At 44.7% G+C, this 18804-nt stretch overlaps 1 protein-coding gene across 4 annotated transcripts in view; it reads left to right on the forward strand.

Moving 5' to 3' along the window:
• Window positions 1-17277, forward strand: part of MOCS1 (molybdenum cofactor synthesis 1) — a 33187-nt gene extending 15910 nt beyond the window's left edge. For 2 of the 4 annotated variants that reach the window (XM_044441455.1, XM_044441543.1), the window contains exons 5-11: window positions 2376-2437; window positions 3022-3133; window positions 3856-3971; window positions 5560-5670; window positions 7356-7476; window positions 7900-7947; window positions 14265-17277. In XM_044441455.1, coding sequence (XP_044297390.1) covers window positions 2376-2437; window positions 3022-3133; window positions 3856-3971; window positions 5560-5670; window positions 7356-7476; window positions 7900-7947; window positions 14265-15145 — 1451 coding nt within the window. In that variant the 3' untranslated portion in view covers window positions 15146-17277. Of the gene's footprint in view, window positions 1-2375; window positions 2438-3021; window positions 3134-3855; window positions 3972-5559; window positions 5671-7355; window positions 7477-7899; window positions 7963-11851; window positions 11984-14264 lie in introns of all 4 variants that reach the window. The other 2 variants (XR_006415839.1, XM_044441676.1) reach the window with 2 other exon arrangements.
• The last annotated feature ends 1527 nt before the right edge of the window (window positions 17278-18804 follow it).

Below are 18804 nucleotides of genomic sequence, written 5' to 3' on the forward strand. Positions count from 1 at the left end.
AATGTACCTCTGTTGGTTTTGCTTAATGTTTTACTTCACTGGTGGATATTCTTTAACAAAAGGCATATGCTGATTTCACAGTCTTGCAGTGGTGACAGATGGCATTGAAACAGGATTAATACTGTTTTGTGAGAATCTGTCATATGCCCAGCAAAACTGAAACCAGGCTTTTGAAAGGAAGCTAGGCATCTCAGTTTTCATTACCATTTTCATTCAGTGAAATGCTTGCCTGTAACCACTAGATGGTGCTACTGCATCAGTTAAATCTTGTGCAGGCCAGGCAATAAAAAGTTACTTTAATGGGTTCAAGATGTATGCATATTTCCTTTGTGTTATATTTAGTTGTTTCTAAATATGGATTGTGCTATGTATGGGACTCTTTGGATAGATGGCACGACCTGTCCTTTGCATACCTACATTTGAGCATATATCAAATTCTACAAACCTTACTGTGTTCAGAAAAAAATTGACATAATTTTCTGCAATTCCACTGCAGTACAATTGTGTGCAATGCCAAGGAAGCACAGGGCCTTGCCTAGGCTTTGAAGAGTTTAGTCAAGAAGCTAGATATTTTGTGAAGACAGTAAGTAGACTCCAGCCATTTTATTTAATTCTGCTCTGCCTGCAATGACCTGTTAAGAGCCAGTGTGGGACTGAGACTCAGGCGATCTGGGTTCTAGTCCCTACTCAGCCATGAAGCCCACTGGGTGACTTGAGGCCAGTCACAGACTCTCAGCCCAAACTACCTGACAGTGCTGATGAAATGGAAAGGAGCTGTTTCGTGCAAACCTCCTTGAGTTCCTTGAAAGAGGAAGAAAGGTGAAATATAAATCTACAATTGAATAAAATAGAAGGTACTTAAATCCTGCCTAGGTACTTAGTAAATTAGAAGATGTAATGATGCTCCCAAGTGTAGATGACTTTGAAAGTGGATTAGACAAATTTACAGAAGCAGAAGCTCCTGTCAATGGTTAGCAGTAATAATAGCTGTCTGGTACCTTCAGAATCAGAAGCGGCCTGCCTCTGAATGCCTGCTCTGGGAACAAGAGCAGACAAGCAGTATCATGCTTGTATGCTGTTTGAGGGCCTCACAAGAGGCATCAAGATGACTTCAAGGGCAATAGTAGACTGCCTTTGCTTTTGATCTGATCTAGCCCTTCCTCTCACCCTGACTGGTGGGCTTTTATCTGGGTAGGAAAAGCTACGGCTTCGATTTATCTTCTGCAGAGATTTGATCTATTCTAGCTCTTGCCTTTGCAACCCTCTGGATTACACATCAAGAAAACAAACGAGCTGATGCAAGTTGTCTAAACTAATATATTTGTCCTTTGGCAATGCTTTTGGGTGACTGCTTGGTTCTAAATGGCCTACTGCCTTTCCTAAAGTCCCACAAGCATCCTTCTTTCTGACTTGCTTACAGGAGCTTCCTTGAACATCATAGTCATGAGAGTAACTCTGGAATGTTTATCACTATATGTTATACTTTCAGTTGCCATGTTTAGTCTGCAAGTATCTTTTATCAGAGTAAACCTTGCAGTTGAAGTCAGAGGTTTTCTAAGACATGGGATGGAGAAGTAACAAGTATTGAATTCAGCATTTCCAACTTACATGAAGCTTATCCTTTTTGTAAGTCCCTTCCCTATTCCCTTCTCTCTTGGAAGATCAGCATTTTGCCACAAACGCACCACTCAGGAATTGGCGTCAGATGAATTCTACCTCTTTATCAGAAGCAGCTGATCTTCCACTTTACCTGAAGACTGTAGAACCCAAGGAACTGGACACCAGTTCTAAGAGCACCAGGAAAGCGGGTTAGACTTGTGGTTTTTTTCAGGCAGCGGTATATCCAGGCCATGTGACAATTCTTTTGAAACCAAATAAAGTTGGTTACAAAAAAGTTGCAAAAGTTGTTGGAGGTGTGCATGTACATATAGTTATCCTTACAGTTAAAAAGAAAAGGCTACCTGTATGCTCCATCTGTGAATCTAAGCAGTATTTTGGATCCTGGTCTGAATGTCCAGATTTTCTAGAAGCAATAGCTGATAGTTGGACATGCTTTCTTTTCCCCCTGAGCTGGCAGTAAATAACCATGCTGTTCAGTTGAACGCAAATATTCATACTTTTGCCACAAAAATACAAAGTTTGACCTATAATTGGTACCAGTATAAAGTTCAGCATTCCAAGTCCCTTTTTGACATAGAAAAACTGGTTTTAACTTAATGAGCTTGATGGAGGGTCATGAATTCAATTTCAAAAAGATATAAATTCATACTTCAGTATTTTTCTGTTATATTTCTTGAGTTTATATTTTTCAAAAGATTTTAATAGCTATTTTTAATCTGTCCTACAATAGAGTTTATCTCTGTTTTCTGTTTTAGGTTTCCACAAGGTGATGGAAGGGATTTACAAAGCACTGGAACTTGGATATGATCCTGTTAAGGTGAGATTGTCTCATGCTATGAATCTTATGATAGTTATTAATTGTAGAGAATAAGTACACTGTTGTAGATCTAGAATTCTTATTTTGCAGTTCATGTCTTTTTATTCTCTTCTGTATTGATTAATAGCACCTGTTAATTATATATATAAAATAAATGTATGCACGCACATGCATTATTTAAAAATATATCTACTTGCTGCCTACATCACCATTCCTCAATTAAGAATGGAAAATGGTAAGTACACACAAACTTTCCCTGGTGTGCTCCAGATGTGTTGGACTACAACACCCACTATCCCCAGCTATTAGGACATGGTACTAGGGATGATGTGTGTCAGACCAGAATATCTGGAGAATACCAGATTGGGGAAGGCTGGTCTAGAGCCTCTACCCCGATGACCAGTTCTGGAATAGATCCCCCTTCTCCAACAGCAGTTGCCTTTAGATAAAAATTAATGAAAAATTGTCTTTTCCTGTGCGAATCCTGAGCCCCTATCCAGATTCCAGGTTGTGCTGCTAAGCTGGTGACCTTGGAAGCTGTATGTCCATCAGTTTCAGTCAGCTGTCCTCTGTTTTACTTCTAGGTGAACTGTGTGGTCATGAGAGGCCTCAATGAAGATGAGCTGATAGATTTCGTCGCCCTTACAGAGCAGCAGCCTCTGGACGTGCGCTTCATAGAATACATGCCCTTTGATGGTGAGCACTCAGGATGTGCTTTGCTTGGAAGGATGGATGATGCGGAAATTGGCAATTCCCATTTTTACAGAAGATGGTGATGGAGCAATGCCTTAGGAATGTCTACCATTTCCATGATGTTCAGAGCTTGCTGTTTAGAAAGGGGAAAAGTGAAAGCTAGATGTTTTAACACTGGGTTCCTGGATTCCTGGAAATACTTTCTGTGATTTTCTGAGTGATCTCAGAGTTCACAGAAGCAAAAGCTTAAAATTCTTTTAATTTACTTCCAAGGAGCTTTTTGCAACCAAAAGTATACCTGAAACAACTTTCTCCAAGAGCAGAACCACTAATTTTACAATTACAAACCTTATTTTTTAAATGATCCCTCTGTTATAAAATACTACCCAGATCTCTTCAAAATACTGGGCAACAAGCTACTGCGAGCAGTGCTCTTGTGCAGTAAAAAGGGACTCACAGGATTCTGTTCTCTCTGGTGGTTCTCATTCTGCTTTTTCTGCGGTTCTTCTCTGTGGCACCTTCAGTCTTGCATGCTTTGCTGCCTTTGGTGCAAGTATCAATTTCATGGGCTGGGAAGGGGAATACAACATAACTTGGGATATGTAATTTAATCAGATAATGAAGTTATTCTGTGGTACTACCAAATTTATAGGATTACCCCTCCAGTACCACCACTGTCAGACACACTGATTACAAGTCAAAGATTGATTCCCCTCTCATTCTAGGCAACAAATGGAACTTCAAGAAAATGGTGAGCTATAAGGAGATGCTGGATACAATCAAGCAAAGATGGCCAGAACTGGAAAAGCTGCCATGTGAAGAAGTCTCTAGCACTGCCAAGGTGGTTAATAGCTTCATCAAAGGAGTCTTGAAACTTTAATTCGGTTCAGGGCATGCCTGTCAGCCAGCTGAGTCAATGCCAATGAGATAAGCTGCAGAAGGGAAACATTACATGGCTGCTGTTGTCCTCAAAGATTTACTTTTGGCAATGCTGACAGTCATGATTAAAGGATATGAAACTGGAGGGAGTCCACGGCCACTCAGAGTAGCCTTAATGTTGCTGAAGCAAAACTGTTTGAAGTGTCATAGAGAAGGGTGCGCAGCAGAGGCAAGGATACATCTGGTATGGTGAATGTTGAGGCTGACGAGGAAAAAGGTGGTGTATCTGCAAACCTGAACTCTCACTGAACTGCACGATAGCTTGAGATGTGCCCCTAATTTGCCCAAGAATGATAAAGTAAATGGGTTGTGTCTTTCCTCGGGATAGTCAAGGATATCTGTGATGGTATCCATGCTGACCCACTGAAGCTAGGAATGCTAGAAATGCGTTTTTGTTTTCTTTTTTTGCACAGGTTTGAAAGTTGTAAATATAATTACGTCCACATACTTGTGCTTCATATGGTATACATCTTGCTTGACTTTCTGTCTTGCCAGAAATGATTAGAAACTGTTGGGGAAAGTCATATGCGAAGCAGTCCTCGGGATTGTTCCATATGTAACCAAACTGATCCATAGAAAACACTCATACAAAAGAAAAACCCTGTTAACTCATACTGAGATCATCGTATCCAGAATTTGTGCACACCTGCATTCTGCTGGCAGATGGGTGTTTTTTAGCTGTGCTGCAGTTTTCCCATTTTTTCAACGATTGAAGTATACAGCAAAAGCAGCATTCACAGCAGTAATGACAAGAGTGCCCAACAGGAAAGGAAAAGAAATGGCAGCGCGAAGTGGAAGAAGATAGTAGAAAAGATGATGATGATGCAGATAACGGAGATCTGTTTGGAAATAATTGGTGTGTACATGGTGTACAGATTCTTGAAAACCATTTCCAGTTGCAGTTTTCCAGAATGCGCGCATAGGCTGCAATGTGGGGACATTCAGTTGTTACACGTGGCCCACACCCCATTTCTTGCACAGAAGGGAAAGTTGCCTTAGCCTGCTCACATTTTATTGTGACGCTACTAGAAAGATTGGCACAGAACCTTCGTTTCTGCATATATTGTAGAGCAAACTCACACAATCAACAGGAAAATATTAGAATGAAGGCTCCTGGTAATTATTCTGGCAGCTCTTAATCAAACATGCCCTTGCATAACGAGGGAGTGACGTAACTGCAAGAAATGAGCTATTTTCAGTAATACACATGTATCAGGCAGGGTTTTTTTTATCTAAGAGGGTCACTTCGCCCTGTAAATTGATAGTAGATTAAACCCACAATCGCAGAGTGGGCATCTCACCTATTAGATTCACCAGAAGGGCCCAATACTACCCTTACAGGTCAGTGAAATGGATAGTTCAAAATTTCATGAAGATGACCTTCAACTTTTCTTTGTTCTTCAGTTTTTGGCTTTTTGTAAGCTGTCCAGACAGCATAGAAAAACTTTAAATAAACTTCTCTCTGCATTTTCCTTCTTCCTCCATGGCAGACTTACAAGGTACCACATTTTCAAGGAAAAGTCAGTTTCATCACCTCGATGTCTGAGCATTTCTGTGGATCCTGTAATCGACTGAGGATCACAGCCGATGGGAACTTGAAGGTAGAGGCATCATATTATTCACCAGCTGTGATGTTTGGATGCTTGCTAATGTTTGGTTTAAATAAATATATAAACACCACATGTGCACTGACAAACCTAGTATTGCATCCAAAACAAGTCCAAAAATCTTGGGTGCAGGCTGCCAAAACACAAGTGGTAAATCAAATTGACAGTTTCTGTTACATCCTACTGTGGCATCTTTAATGTATTGCTCAAAGAAACTGCGGCTTTTTGCTCAGCTCTTTTGTGTTCTCATTGTTCCAGAAACGCTGCCTTTTTTTTCCTCCTTATTTTCATTCTGCACCATCTTTGAGCTGTAAATCTAATTGGGGAGAAGCCTGTGAAGATAAATATTAAACTTTTTCTTGCACGTTTTGTGGTAAAATCATATTAAATTGGCAACAGGCAAGCTACTCCCAGTAACGGGAGACAGAGGACTATGGAGGAGTTGATTTTCCACCTTTCCAGTGGCCAGTTTCACCACAGACCTCTGCAGGATTTGTCTGCTCAGGCATGTGTCGCACACACTAGAAAACTGGATAGAGGGAAGGGGTGTGTGGAAGAGGATTTCTACCACATTAAACTGCTGTGCACTTGAAATCAGTGTGCAGTTTCTTGCTGGCACTTGTATTCCAACCCACCCTGTGGCAACAGCAAGCATTATACCAGTATCTATCAACACCAAGTCAGAGTGATGTGTGGAACAGGATCATCAATGTCTCTAAAATGTGCAGGCCAGTGCTTTGGGTCACGCTAGAGCAGACTTGGGCTGTATCCAGCAGAAGTTCTATTTAGAACAGGTCCAGTGAAAAGCCCATACGTTTCAATGGACCTTACAGATCTTAGACTGTATTTTCGCCTGCTTGTATTTAAGCAGTTCCTCAGTAGCCATAAGTGACACAAACTTGCATGCTAGTGAATGAGAAGACAGTGTGTCTTTGTTCGACTTTCACACTACTGTCCCCTCAGCCATCGATGATGGAATGCCCTTGAAGGTGGGGAGCCCAGGAGGTGGCAGGCCTGCCAACGCACACAGTCCCCTCCTGCTAAGGCTGTTGGGGAGTTTTCCCAAGGAACTATTGCTTGTTCCTCCTTCTACCAGCAGGCAAAGGCTGCTGCCTTCAGCAAGCCTTTGGCCCACAAGTGAGCTGGGTGGATGTGGTGCTGCTTTCATTTTGATGGAAGGATAGATTCTATTGTATAGTTATTCTGTTAATATTTTACTTTTTTGTTTCAATTTTAACCCATTTTAATTATGCCTATAAGCTGCCTCGGGTGCCATTTTTGGTAGCTCAGCGGGGTATAAATTAAATAAAATTCGGCATTCTGTCCCAGGATGTGAGTGTCCCTGTGTGGCAGCCTCCCAACCTGGAATATCACGGGCAGTTAGCTGCCATCACAAGGGCAGGCTCACACAGGCCATCATCCTGTGCCATCCTTGGCAGTCACACCTAACTCCATCTGCTGACCCCATCAGGGGTGGGGCTCAAGTTGTCTTTTGCACACACCTCTTGAGTGGGGTCCATGCTTTTTTGAAGCACCCTGATTTGTTCTCAGGGTGAGCAGCCTTCTGCCCTCCCGTCCGTGAGGTGATCTAGAGATAAATGCTTTTTGAGACTGTTCCCAACGTTCTCTCTGGTGTCACCTGTGCTGATGCGCCCCCCTCTGCTGCATCCTCCTTCCAGGTGTGCCTTTTTGGAAATTCCGAAGTGTCCTTGCGAGATCACTTACGCTCTAATGCCACAGAGGAAGAATTGATCCAAATTATCGGTGTCGCTGTTGGGAGGAAGAAGCGGCAGCATGCAGGTATTTCGTTTTACAGTGGGGGCTTTCCCCTTCCAAGTAGGCCATATCATGCACACCCCTGAAGAGTGAGCACAGACAAGTACAGTGCCCTCATCTCCAGGAGAACACGGGATCAATAGAGCATCAAGCAGAGCACGGACGCAGCCTTTTGACTGTCGGTGTGGGACTTCCACTGCTTTTGGCATGAATGGGTTCCAGTTTATGCTGAAAACATTCTTTAGTGTTTGTCCAAAATAGCAGCTGGTCACTAAAGAGCATTTCCATCCCAACGCTGCTGCCACCCTTGGGCCAACTGCTCCTTCACTAGGCATTGCTACCTGTGGAGCTTCTCCTTTCCCTCAGATGCTTATGTCACGGGGCCCAAGGAACTCTGCCATCATGACTCAGTCTGCCAGTCACCATAATTTATCATTTTATTCCCAGGCATGTTCAACATTTCCCAGATGAAGAACAGACCGATGATCCTCATTGGTGGGTGACCAATCTGTACGTAGCAAACACTTCAATAATGCTGTATTTGCATTTGCTTCTTGGGGAGGCATTCAGTCTACATTAAGCAAAAGTATTCATACACTGTAAGCCACTGCTAGATGCACCTGGATTTCTAAAGAAGTTGCAAATACCTTTTCAAAATGCACACAAGGAGGTACTGCACATCATTTGGAGGGAAACTCATAATCTCTTGGGCTGTTCATTTCACCCTTATTCTGAATTTGCAACTTGCTTAGCTGACATTGGGGGATTCCCTCTTATTCTCACCATAGTCTATAGGTGAGGTGTTTATAATGAACACGCTTTCCCCACTTTCTGCCCAGACATTTCAGATGCACTACCAGAATTGTGTAGTTGTGAAATAGGTAATTTGGGGAGCAGGAACAGTGAGCTGTGGACACTCCTGCAGCACAGGAGAGCTGTGTGGCAAACCCGTTGCCGTCCCAGCTGCACTCTGGTTAGATTCATGTGGGGTCTTGCCTGTAATTGAGTCAGGCATTGTGGGGAGAGCAAGGGAAGCTGGATGCAAGGGTGGGATTCCTCCAGCTGGTCTTGGAATGGCAGGTTCGCTGGCTACAGACTCTTCTGTAGTGAAGAACGCGATCAAATCTGACAGGCATGGCTTTCTGCTTCTTGGGAAAACTAACCACTGGCATTTTCTGTGCAAACACTGATCTCTGCGACCAGAGCGGAGCCAGGAGCCAGCTGTATTATGACACACAGGCTAGTTCAGCCACATGGAGAACAGCTAAAGGGGGTTCCTGTGTTGGCCTTTGAGCAGATTGCATAATTCCAGTGTCAGGGTGCAAACAGGCTGGAAGAAGCGCGCAGAGAGCACCGGGGGGGGGGGGGCTGCAAGGAGTCAGCTCCATACCAGCTGAGAGCCATGCAAAGAATTAGCTGTACTGTTCTGCTTTCTTAGCATATTGCCATGCTTCCCTTCATTGCTTTGCTTTAGCTGGATTCTCTTAAAATGCAGGCTGATCTCAGTGTTTCCTTTGGCACGTAGGTTCTGTGGCGTGGTGGGAGGCTTGTTGAGATGCAAAGAAGCGTATAGTTAGGACTTTGACAGTATAGACTTGATGCAAAGCCTGGCCATGCTGGGTGGCTGAACATAAGCTCCCTCTTCTGAATCATAGTCTGAGACTCCACACTGTCTTAATCTGCATGGCAGACTTCTTCCTCTCTGTGTGAACATGCATCTGTAAGCAGGCGGGCATGGAGAGCTCTTCCTCAGCCCATCACAGAGTGGGCCATCTCTGCTGTTCATGCCATTCAGGGTATCAGTATGTCGAGTCTTCCCCTCACCTGCTAACAAGGTGACCTCCATAAACTCCTCTCCAGTCATAGTATATTAGGGGTAATATCTTGAGCAGCTCTGTCTTGAGTAGGGATGTACGAGGAAGCTGTCTGGGGGTGGGGATCTGTCAGCTCTCTGGCCTGCTCTGCAAGGCGCATTGGCCAGGAATTGTGCCACAAGCACTGCCTAAGCCCTATCCCGCCTCCGTGCCTCGTGCTGCCACCACTGGCTGCCCTCGACGGGGAGGAGGGCTGGTGGCCAGGAGTGGCCCCTGCACAGCCACTCGCAGTGCCCCTCCTCTGTGCCCGGCGGCGGCAGCAGCAGCAGCAGCAGCAGCAGCAGCAGCAGCAGCAGGCGGTGGGAAGCAGGTTGGTTGCCTTCTTCGGGGAATGATGCCTGGTGCGCCCACTTGCAGCACCCCTTTTCTACGTCCTCCTGCTGCTCCTGATGGGGAGGATGCCAGTTGTGTCCCCGGGCATTTGTGGACTTCCCCTTGGCCCAGACTGCTTTGTGGAACTAGGCCAAGCGCAAGAGGAAGCCCACAGATACTGGAGGGACAGATTCCAAAAAGGTCCATCCCAGCCTTTCTCTTGAACTAGGAAGAGGAACTGAAAGACACTTGTCACAAAGCAGAGCACTGGCACACGTGATGCCTGACATGATGCCAAATAAATGGTGGAGAGTCCCTGGGCTGTGGAGGTGGGTAGACCTTCACCAAGAAATTTCTCCTGCTATTTTGTTGCAGGCAACACACAGTACCCCTTTCTCTGTCTTAATAGATGGCTTAGTCACATTCTGGTGCAAGGGAAAGAGACAGAGGGCGAGAGACGGAGGGTGTCGGATCAGGTCCAGAAAATTGCTTTGAGTTCATCTGGTTTCATCTGTTGCCCCCAGGAATTAAGCTGGGCTCCTGACTTTCCTTCGTAACCCATAGGGCTTTATAGGTGAGCAGCTCAATTAGAAACAGCTTTGTGCATTATATGTAGCAGAACAGTCACTCCTCAGGAGCCCCCGACAACATAATCAGGGATTATGGGAGTTGTTGTCCAAAGCATTCGGGCAGCTCTAGGATCTATAAATAAGTCCATCTGTAAACAAATCCTGAAAAAACAGAGAACTGATTTGGTTTTGGTGGCAGCAGCGGCAGCATTTTTCTAAAGCCCTAAATCCCTAGGATGCAGTCTTTTCCATAATGGCAGGAACCCTCCAAATGTCAAGGCTTATACTCATCCTAGGCAAAGCAGGAGGTCTCCCAGAGGTGATCTTTGCCTCCCAGTCCTCCTGGTCTACATATTTTGCTAGGTGGTCTTTTTTACTTGTCTAGCTGCTGCATTTTGGGGAGGAGGGAAAGAGACTGGTGAGGCTTCAGGATAATTAATATCTTAGCCTCTCCAGTGTATTTGCATCCCCGCCCCTGGCACACCTACCTACACATACACCCCCCCCCCCCGTTCTTTCTGTGACAGCAGGAAGGTGAGAGGGGCCTCCAACCTCAGACCTGCATATCCAGAGCATCCCAAGGCCCCTCAGAAGTTGACTAGGAGGCATGGGGTGGTTCTTGCAATGTATCATTGGAGGTTTTGATGGGCTGTGTCCGTGCTTTGCTTTGCTTTGCTTTGCTTTGCTTTGCTTTGCTTTGCTTTGCTTTTTACAGTCTTGGCAAATTGGAAAGCTATTACCACTTCTGTCCCTTCAGCTGGCAGCATTCTGGAATGGATGTGAGGTCTGCTCATATAAGTGTGTCCTTAACACTGGGAGAGATTGTTGTTCAGTTTGCATTTTGCTAAGAATGTACCAAGGCTTCACTTTCTGAATCCATGCAAATCAGAATGCGGTTGTCTTTTGACAAACCATTCAGAGTTTTGTTATGCTATTCTCCAAACAAAGATGTGTACCTCAGGGGAAAGGCCCATGGGGATGTTCAGATGGACTTTAAGTTGCAAACTGGTGTGGAAATGGGGCAGAAAAAAACTGCAGAATGGCAAAATGAGAAGCTGACAAAAGCTGAAATGGGGCTGAGAATGGAGGAAGTGCTCCGAACCTTGCAGAGGACTTGCAGCCAAGCCTGCTGAGGGAGTGAAACAAAAATTGCTTGCCAAGTGCACTGTCCTAATCAGTCAGAAGGTCTCCTGCTCCGGGCTGGTGACTGTGTTGCAGCTGAGCCGAGAGATGTGCAGGGAGGTGCCCCAACTGCATCCCTGCATATGTGGGCTGAGTCCCCGGCTGCCCGTCAGTGGCTTTGTAAAACCAGCATGGGTGCCAGAGTGACTTCTGTGCCCCAGCTGCAGGCATGGCAGGAAGCGTGAGTGCCCCACTCCCATGAAGCTTGAATTGCTGTTAGAATTCCTCCTGGAGACAAAGTTGGTCCACAAGTTGAGCTGCATTGGGCCACACCTTGTCTTTCAGCTGCTGGAAATAAACCAGGGCTGCTCGTTGGAGCATAAGCTTCACGGGGAAGCCAAAAGCTGAAGCTGCTGCTTCAAGGTACACATCATTAAAGAGAGATTTGGCTACCGCTTTGCGTCTTCCTCCCCCTTTTCCTCTCCTGCTCATAAAGAGAATTGCTTCCATTATGTTTAACAGGCTCCTTTTGACTTGGGCCTTGGCACCGGACTCTAGGCTTGCCACAGCCAAGGGATTAATGAGAAGGGCAGAGAGGTCCACATCCCAGTGGGCTTGGAACTTAGGCTGGCAGGCCTCCCAGCCCGAGCAAAGGTAACGCGTGTCAGCAAGGAAACCGGCGCCCACCACAGCAAAGCTCCAGGCGTGTGAGCAAGAGCTGGCAAGAGTCAGCAGCTCCTTTGTGCTAGTTGCTGCCTGTTATTCCTGCAGGTTTAGAGAATGGAAAACTAGAACCTTTCCACTTTGAAAGTTTTGGCTGCGCCACCAATTGAGGGTGTGCTGTGAAGGACTAGGATGCAAGCAAAAGGGACTGTACTTGATTCTCACTAGTTTTCTTGAAATGCGACTCTGAAAGAGGACATTTGACAGTACGATAGCCAACTCCTGAGGCTTCTGACTAAGTCAGGGATGAAAGTGTCTTGGTGGTCAGGGAACTGGTCTTCTGAAGAAGGCTCTTGCAAGGGAATCTGTCTGGGCAAACCTTCCAAGCAGGGTGGACAGAACGTAGATCTGTGGATGTTTTACACTTCAGCTCCTGGAAACCCCTGACCTATGGGTATGACTGCTGAGAGTCCAAAACATCTGGAGATCTACTTTCTGACCATCCCTCATCCTACAGGACTGCATAACCATCTCTCTGTATCCAGACGGGTTTCCTTTTTCTCCCTGGCAAAGTTAATAATTGTTTCTTCAGCAGCAATCCCCTTCCCCACTCCAAATCATTGACCTTTTCCCCCACAGAGCCAACAGCCTCTGGAAATCTGGACTCTTGGCCAATTATGATCATAGACACATAGAATTTTAGAATTAGAATTCAAGTGGACCCCAGAGGTTGTCTTGTACAGCCCCCAGCTCAGTGCAAGAGCGTTGGCCATGCAGCCCCCACTTAAATACTTCCAGTAAAGGAGAGCCCACCACTTTCCTCATCAGTCGGCTTCACTGACTAAGAGTGCTCTTACCATTAGGAAGTCTCTCCTAGTATTTATTGGGAATCTGGGGGAGTTTTTTGCCATTTTCATCCATTTGTTCTAGGCCTGTTCTCTGAAGCAACAGGGAGCAACTTTTTTATTTAAAACATATATTGTGGAAAAATACACTGTCTTTACTGTATTGTGGTCCTGTTTAAGAACTGTTGTAAACTGCCCAGGGAGCTTGGCTGGCAGGTGGTATAGAAGTTAAATTAATAAATACATGATAACCCTCAAATATTGAAAGATTGCTATCATGCCCACCTTGATCCTCTCTCTGCAAGGCTAAACAGGCCCAGCTCTTTCAGCCTTTCCTTAGAAGTCATGATTTACAGATCCTTCAGCATCCTGGTTACCCTCCTCTGAATGATCTGAGGGTGCTGATTTGAGGGTGCACAGGTGTGCTTAAAGGAGCTCTGTGGCTGACAGCCATAGTTTTGCCAAGTTTTTGGGTGCGTGGACTGTACTTTTATGCAGTTTTGTAGTCCTGCATGACACAGACACTGACCTCTGGTTAACGACCCTCGGATTTCTGACAGATGCGGCTGCATCTATTTTTTAATAGAAGAACCAGTTTATAGCTCATATGGCTATGGGAATCTCTTTCTGTGGGAGATTCCACATCTGCTAGAGATTCCCTAAGGAAGTTTGGAGGGAGAAAGCTGCACCCTCATCCCCACCACCTCCTGGCTACTTTTAGTACCTTCCAATTCCAGTCAGTATTCCATGAGCCAGACGTCCTTGCTCACTTCTAATTTTCAGTAAGGATAGAGCCAGAGCAGATGAAGTGCTGCCATCCAGATGACTGATGCCTTCCCATCGCTCCCACAGTCTCTGACCACTGGCTGTGAAGGGTGAGAGTGGTGTTGTCCAGATGGCTTGCACTGCATAGTTTCTGCCCCTTAACAGATCAGTAACTTTCATATCCATCATGCCAACCAGTGGTCAGTTCAATGCAGTACAGTTGTTATAACGTTGTTTGTGATCACTTGGAACTTTGGCTTTCTGGACTCCTGGAGCTCTGGCATTCGAGCAATATCTGCTTCAGGTGCTTTACAGCCCTGCATGCACCCATCACAAATGTTGTCTTCTCTCTTCGTGAGCTTGGAATGAGCACAAATGGCATTCAGGCCACCCACCATTTTCCAGATGTCGGTCACCATGTAGCATGAGAAGTTGCTGTACAAGAAACAATGTCAAGGTCCAGCCTGACATGAAAGTTAACGCAGTTCTCTGGACTCCACCAAGCTTGGTAGCTGCTTTCTAAAAATTGATAAGTTCCCTTGCAAAATCCTGTTCATTATATGAAAGAATATGGCTTTCTCCACGCTTTGCATGTGTTTACAAAACTCTGCATTCACTAGTAGCTTTTCTCTTCTAACATCTACTCTGTTGTTGTTTCCCAGAGGTGGTACCAAGGTCATTCTCCCTGCTCCAAGATGCTCTGCAGGACCGAGAAAGCTTAAATGATTGGGGCCACAGATTTGACCATTGGCTGACTCTGAGAGCAAGTTTATCCAAACAGATGGGAAAAACATTTAAGGAAAATGTGTTTAAAAGACAGCGTGCTTTGCCAGGATCGTGTTCAGCCCAACAGACTGCTGCAAGATTCCCACAAGCTCCGTTCAGTAGGAGTTGCGTTCTCCAAAAGAACCCGAGTGCCAGCTTGGATGCAAAGTGCCTTTGGACAGGAACGCCTCTCTCCAAGCAGGCCCCTCACATGATTAGGGGCTTTCACTCTGGGGTGATGAGAAAGCAAGCAGAGGAGGAAAGTCGGCGAGCTCTTCCCACTGCTGCCTTTCTAGGTGCCTCAGATCATCTCACCCACATTGACCAGGAGGGCCGTGCATCTATGGTGGATGTGAGCTGGAAGCCAGACTCTGAGCGGACAGCCGTGGCCAGCGCTGTGGTCCATCTAGGCGAGAAGGCATTTCACTTGGTACGACAGAACCAGATAAAGAAAGGGGATGTTCTGACAGTTGCCCAGATTGCCGGGATTCAGGGAGCCAAGCTGACCAGTCAGCTGATTCCCCTGTGCCACAACATCGCCCTGAGCCTGGTGGAGGTGGCCCTGCGCCTGGACGAGAAGAGGCACGCAGTGGTGATCCAGGCTCTGTGCCGCACCCGAGGGAAAACGGGCGTGGAGATGGAAGCCTTGACTGCTGCCAGCCTAGCCGCCCTGACCGTGTACGATATGTGCAAGGCAGTCACGCACGACATGGTCATCGAAGAGGTGAAGCTGCAAAGGAAGGAAGGAGGGCAAAGGGGGAACTTTCAGCGAGGTTAAGGCAGGTCTGAACCAAGAGCTCGTCCGCCCATCACTTGCTGTATGACAATCTCAGAAACATCCTCTTCATGTACAAGGAATCAGGCTTCCAGCCATGAACACGTACAAAGCACAACTTGAGCTGTCCATCATTCTGCTGTTGGATTGACAGCTGCTTTCCATGACTTGGCTTGGATCTTCTCATTTGCTTGCCTTCTGCTCATGTAGCTAATGCCTTGCTGGCAGTTTTGAAGCCTTGCTTAGTTGTTTTGGACTTGTTCTTGCTGATGCATCGCTGTCAACTAGTCAACAATTACTAGTTTTAACTCTTCCCATTCTGTACAAAGCTACAATCTCTAATGTTCACTATTGTCCATCTCTATTTCTCCAGCACTTAAACCACCTGTACAACAGGACCTAACTAGATTACATTGATTAAGAGTAATCTGATCTGGACCTAAGAATTCAGCTGGTGGCAAAAAGACTGGTAGCCAGAATTCCCAAGGGAAGAGGGCAGTGACTTGAACTCCTCACGTGGGCCTAACACTGGAGAGTATAACCTATGTTTCCTCATGAGTCAAATACTGTTTTGGTACCATGAAAATAGGTTTAATTTTCTTCTTGAAAATGGAAAAAGAAAATTTTATCAACTGGTAAACTGATATACTCAAACCCTTGTCCTAATTATGAGCCATAAAATTTTAGGTTCCTAAATACGTTAAGTATGTATGGAGTACAATAACTTGTACATTCTGCTTTGTTTCTTGGCAACAAAATTGTGCCTGTTAACATAGATGCTCTTTCACGTCTGTCTTCCACCACATTTTTGGAAATCGTCTGCAGTTATTTTTCAGAAAAAAGACTCTTCTTTCTCCTCTACACTAGCCAATACACCTCTGTGAGCTGGTACTATTCCCTGGTACCTTTGTTTGCCACTCCAAATGTTCCCTATTTTATTTAATCTGAATCTCCTGGATGTCCAGCTCACCTCGGTCCTTCATGGGAGTGCTCATCCTTTCTGAGCAGCGCACTAGAGTTGCCGCTATAGCAAAGCAAAGCTCCCCATGAAGTGCCAAACGTCCGTTTTCTATTTGAAATCCATTTGTCCCATCATATGCTTAACAGATGCAAGGGCTGTTGGATGCAAGGGCTTGTAGACACAAGGCAAAGTATTCTGCCTTATCTATCAGACTTAAGATGAAAGGGCGCCCACCCCGCTCCCCTCTCGCAATGACTGTGCTGGGTATCAGTCCTTTCCCACTCTCTGCCTTTCCCTCGTGCACAGAGCTGTGCACACACATTTTTTCCATTTGGGAGATAGATGGACTCGCTTTCCTTTCTTGTAGAGGTCTCCCATAAAGCAATATTTCAAAGTGAAATTTTAAAACTTTCAAAAAGCCTGGTTTTTATATTTATAATGCTTATTCTTTCATAATGTGTGTGAGATTTCCTTTCAGCCCCTATAACTAACCCTTTTGGCCATCTGTCTGGTTTTCAGATTGCGCTGGAAATCCCATTCCAGCATTTAAATTGGTCATGTAGTAACAAAGCAAAGGGTGGAGGCGAACACTCCCAGGTTGGGCAGCAGGACAAGGAGAGAAAGAACCTGGGCTCCCACCCGATTGAATCGGAAAGGCAGAAGGACAGCAGTAGTTGTTCTTCTAGGCTGAATTTGGCATTTGCCTGCTGCTGAACTTTTAAATCCATTACTTAATTAAATACTGGCTCTGTTTTTATAATGCAAGACATACCTGCAGCAAGCCAGGTTCCAGGCTTAAAGAACTCTCTTGCCTAAATTTTATTCTGGGTACGGCAGCAAATCTGAGGTTGTTGTCACTTTAGTTCATATTTACAGCATTAGTTGAAACTTACAGCTGCAATTTAAGGATGAGCCTTTGGATTGAACACCAAACCACCAGTCCATTTCCTGCTTAATCTAGAATTTCTTACACTACCGTTCCTTTTATTCATGTTCTGGTTAATTGAGAATGCTGGCTGCATAAATAGTGCTATAGAATAATGTGAATCTGGATTCAGCCATTTATGGCAGCCCTGAATGTCCTTTATTAGCTGGAATGCCATTATACAAAGTCAACAAAGTTCCTCTTGTACGAAGGCTTTTTTAATTAAAAGTAAAGATGGAAATCAGAAAATGAGCATGTAAAAGAAACAGTTTCTTGCATCAGTTAGTACATATTCATTTTATCCCATTTGTCTTTGGGAATTGAGCCAATTCTTCCAGTCTCACTGAACCAAAATTAATTGTTCCTGCTTCACATAGTTAGTCATTTTTCCTACATTGGTGGCTCTCTAGGAAAAGCACAAGCAAGTGGTTATTTTCGCCATGAATGAAAGGTCGCTTCCATGTTAAAGAAGGCAATTTGTGAAGCAGAAGGTAGGCACTGGATAACTTGTGTTCTTCCTGCGCTGCCAGCATCCTGAGATGGCTACACCAGAAAATGAACAATCCTAATGGCATCCTTCAACATCATAAGCCACCCAGAGAGCCTATGGCTAATCAGGCAGCATATAAATCAAATAAATAAGCTACCTGCAGGATGGCCAGGCACATTTCCTGTACAGGTTCCTGTGAAATGAATGAAATAAGCAAGAGTACAATTGGGGCTTGTATAAAAGATGTTTCCAGTGGATTCTCAGTGATAATCTGACACTATTCTACTGCAAAAATATCTTCTGATTGCTAAGATGTTAGGATGCTACTCAGATTTTGTAAGTGCCAGCAACAAAAAAGACATTTGCTTTGGTAGTGTAGCTGACTTTTCTGAAACTGGAAAACTTTCTGATGCTCAAGAATGTGATGTAATTTGGCATGTTTGTTTTTCAAAGTAAGCTTCAAAACTAAAAAGCATTCAATGTTATATATACATATTTTTGTCCCAATATACCCACATGTATGTTTCCCTGAGGGAAACAGTTACATGAGATTTAAATGCTGCATTAGCTACTCATTTTTATCAGAATACTTGTAAAAATGTAAAGACAATAAACATTTAAATGTATTAAAAAGTGAAAGGACTTAAAACTGTTGATACTTGAGTTAAGTTTCCCCCGACCTGATGTCATCCAGAGATGCTGACTGCAACTTCCAGCATCCCCCGTTAGCATAGCTCATTGGAGATCCTGTAACTGAAGGGCATCATATTGGAGGAAGCTGCACTAATTAGTTTCACAACCCAGGAAGTTGTATATGATATGCTGACAATCATTCATCTATTCTAGTTCACTCAGGTTGATAGGGTACCTTCAGTTTCATTGTCAATATCAATTATCCAGGCCCAATTCAAACTACTGGTTTTAACCAATAAAGCGCTGAATGGCTTGGGACCAGGATACCAAAAGGAACACCTCTTCCCTTATATGCCCTCATGCCCCTAAAGATCTGCGGGAGAGGCTCTGCTCCAGGAACCCTCCCTGAAGGTGATAAAAAGAACATCTACCCAGAACAGGGCCTTCTCTGCGATGGCACCCAGATGGTGGAATGTGCTCCCCGGAGAGGTGCGCCTGGCGCTGAGTTTATATTTTCAGCGCCAGGTCAAAACCTTTTTATTTAATCGCCATTTAAAAAAAATTAGTGTTTTAATCATTTGAACAGTCGCTTTGATTTTGTCTTTTATATACACTTTTATTGAATTAAGTTATTTATAAATGTGATTTTATTG

The sequence above is a fragment of the Varanus komodoensis genome, unplaced genomic scaffold, assembly GCF_004798865.1.
Source record: "Varanus komodoensis strain SLA01 unplaced genomic scaffold, ASM479886v1 scaffold1, whole genome shotgun sequence".
NCBI classification, from domain to species: Eukaryota; Metazoa; Chordata; class Lepidosauria; order Squamata; family Varanidae; genus Varanus; species Varanus komodoensis.